The 2,619-nt window shown below is 48.1% G+C and overlaps 1 protein-coding gene across 1 annotated transcript; it reads right to left on the minus strand.

The window, feature by feature from the left end:
- Window positions 1–605: 605 nt before the first annotated feature.
- On the minus strand, window positions 606–1,990 carry BOU (Mitochondrial substrate carrier family protein). The gene has a single exon (XM_087667084.1). The coding sequence runs from the start codon at window positions 1,823–1,825 to the stop codon at window positions 869–871; it is 957 nt and encodes a 318-aa protein (XP_087523210.1). The 5' UTR covers window positions 1,826–1,990; the 3' UTR covers window positions 606–868.
- Window positions 1,991–2,619: the final 629 nt, after the last annotated feature.

The following is a 2,619-nucleotide window of genomic DNA, read 5'->3' on the forward strand; positions in this document are numbered from 1 at the left end:
GTGTGATTACAATTTACAAGTCACTATGCACCAAGTAATAGTGCTTCAACGAATGGTCCCCCACCACTGCAAGTTTATGTACTTGCATGTGACAAGGCTGTAAGGAACAAGGCACTTAGTGTTAATTTATTCAAATATCAATATATCACACCTTTAGGGATTCGTATGTGGTCCCAAAAATTTTCAATCTCTCTCTCATTTTAAGCTAAAGGTTTTAATATTGCGACCCAAAAAAGGAAAGAGAAATAAAAGCAGCCGGTTTGTAACCTGCCACTTGGGCATCACTAGTGGTTCTAAAGTGTTTTTTTGTTAATTGGCCAATAATATGAGCTACCGGAGGTTTCTCTGACACTTTGAGGAAAGATGGCTTCAAAGTTCAGAATGTACTCACATGATAGCCTCTACAGTATTGTGTATGATGCAGGGTTCCTTAAACCTAGTATAAATCTGTACTGCAAAGGACTTGCCCAATAAGCTCAGAAGGCCCAATTCTCATGAATCATAATCCTTCCTGTTCTTTGGGAGTGGCTACATTTGACTACAATTGGATCCCTCGATGCCTTCCAAAGACACAATACAAGTAGTTCGATGTGATTGGCATAATGAAAACAAACAGAGAAACCTACCTTGATTCTGATTCATTACAGGTTTTGGGTACAGCAGTTCACATCTTTCACATGTAAAACATTTGTGGTTATTTGGAACCTGACATCACATTTGCATGCCCATGGGCTTGGCTTGTGGGAAAATGGGGTTAGGGGCACCTCTGTACAAAGAGACGAAGGCATAATAATCCATCTCCATCTGTCTTGGCCAAAGGTGTATGGAAATGATGTCGGTTTAAGAATGCTTGCTGCCTTACAACCAATCAGCCAAGGCTAGACTTCACGATTTCATATGTCAGGAAGCATGCAGCATTCGCCGGAACACTTCTCGCCATAGCAGGCCCAAAACCTTTGTACAGGCCCTTGACTCCCTCTGCAGCATACACTTTCCTGAAAGCATCTATGGTGCCCGAGTACTTAGGGTTTGTCCTATCATCGACTTGAATCACACTCTTGATGACATCTGTCGGATAGACAGAAAACCAAAAGCTTGCACCCGCAACGCCCCCTGCTGTAAGCTTAGCCATACTTCCCAATTTGGATGTATCTTCACCCCCTGCGATGTAGCGCTTTGTGGCTTCATAGACCGCAAACATGACAGCATTCCCGGGTACCTCCCTTAGTAGGGTTGGGGTAAGACCTGTGAACAAGCCAATGACCCCACCTTCTGATCTTATAACATGTCTCCCTACATCGAGTGGTCCATTGTACCTCACAGCCTTGCCGGCAAGAGATGCGGCCGCAGTTGCAGATCCACCACTGATGCCTGCAGAGGCAAAGGCGGGATTGATTTCCGGAGCAGCGGCAAGGGCGCCCTGAGCCTGCAGCCGGCACTTGATGAGCTCAGTGGGGCAGGCGAGGAAGGAGACGGCAACGCCGGCACCGGCACCACAGACGAACTGCTGGGAGACAGAGAGAGGCGAGGCGAGGTCGGTGCGGAGGAGGGCCTCCATCTGGCCGCGGGCGGTGAAGAGGACGGCGTTGAAGGCAGCGACGGTGGCAAGGGGGGCGCCCATGCCCTTGTAGAGGCCACGGGGGCCTTCATGGGCTAGGGTTTGCTTGACGGCATCAATGGCGCCAGAGTACTTGGGGGGGCAACCGGGGGAGGGAGGGGGCTGGCTCTGGAGCTTGACCTTGATGGTGTCGAAGGGGTGGCCGACGAGGAGCTGCGCGACGCCGCCTGCGGTACCGGCAGTGAGGTCCTTGGCAACGTCAGCCATGGCCGGCCTCCCTATCAGCAGCACGCTACGGTTGGGTGTGGAGAGGGGAGCTCGCTCTCTCTCTCTCTCTCAGAATCTTTAGGTTGGATCTGGCTATGGAGCTCCTTCTCAGAAGAAGAAGAAGAAGAAGAAGAAGAAGAAAATGGCGAGGCAGGAGAGAACGCGAAATGGAAGTCCAACCCTTTTTCGAATTTAAAATCCTAAAATTTTAATGGCCTCCTTTTTTGCTTACGTGGCCTTCCACCTCACCTCCACCACCCGCCTCCCCATGTTTGTGGGGTGCTTTCGCACCATTCGTATCTCATCATTAAATCATGGCCTTGAGCGAAAGACAGTGCCATCCCAGCCCTTAGGTAGTTCTTATGGCCTACATCCATACAGCCATGTGATGGGGACAAACCCTCTTGGTGACACACAGTTGTTTCCTTGTAACATATGCCCCCGCACACACGATGCGTAAGTTTATCTACCATCGTAAGCTAAAAGGCATCAACTCATAAGCAAAAAGCTATGGAACACACCATGTTTTAGTATTCCATTCACTTTATTTTCAATCCAACCAAAAGTCTAAGACTTCATTCTCAACAACCTTTGCTTGCCTTTAACACAAGGCTATTTTCATCATGGAACCATGCATTAGACAAGTCTATAAAAACCTTGAATATGCCTGAAACATACTTGTTCATGCCCTGTGTTCACCTCATATGTGCACTTTAACAACCTCGTTACACACAAGCATATGTATCGAAGCAATTAGAATGGGAACTATGTATTGAAGGAGTTAAGAGGTTCTT

This window comes from Lygodium microphyllum, chromosome 25 (assembly GCF_053477565.2).
Source record: "Lygodium microphyllum isolate KBCC chromosome 25, Lygodium_microphyllum_v1.1.10, whole genome shotgun sequence".
Lineage (NCBI taxonomy): Eukaryota > Viridiplantae > Streptophyta > Polypodiopsida > Schizaeales > Lygodiaceae > Lygodium > Lygodium microphyllum.

What these genes read in the sequence shown, in the direction of transcription:
- BOU (XM_087667084.1), bottom strand. Translation starts at nt 1,825, where the DNA reads ATGGCTGACGTTGCCAAGGACCTCACTGCCGGTACCGCAGGCGGCGTC.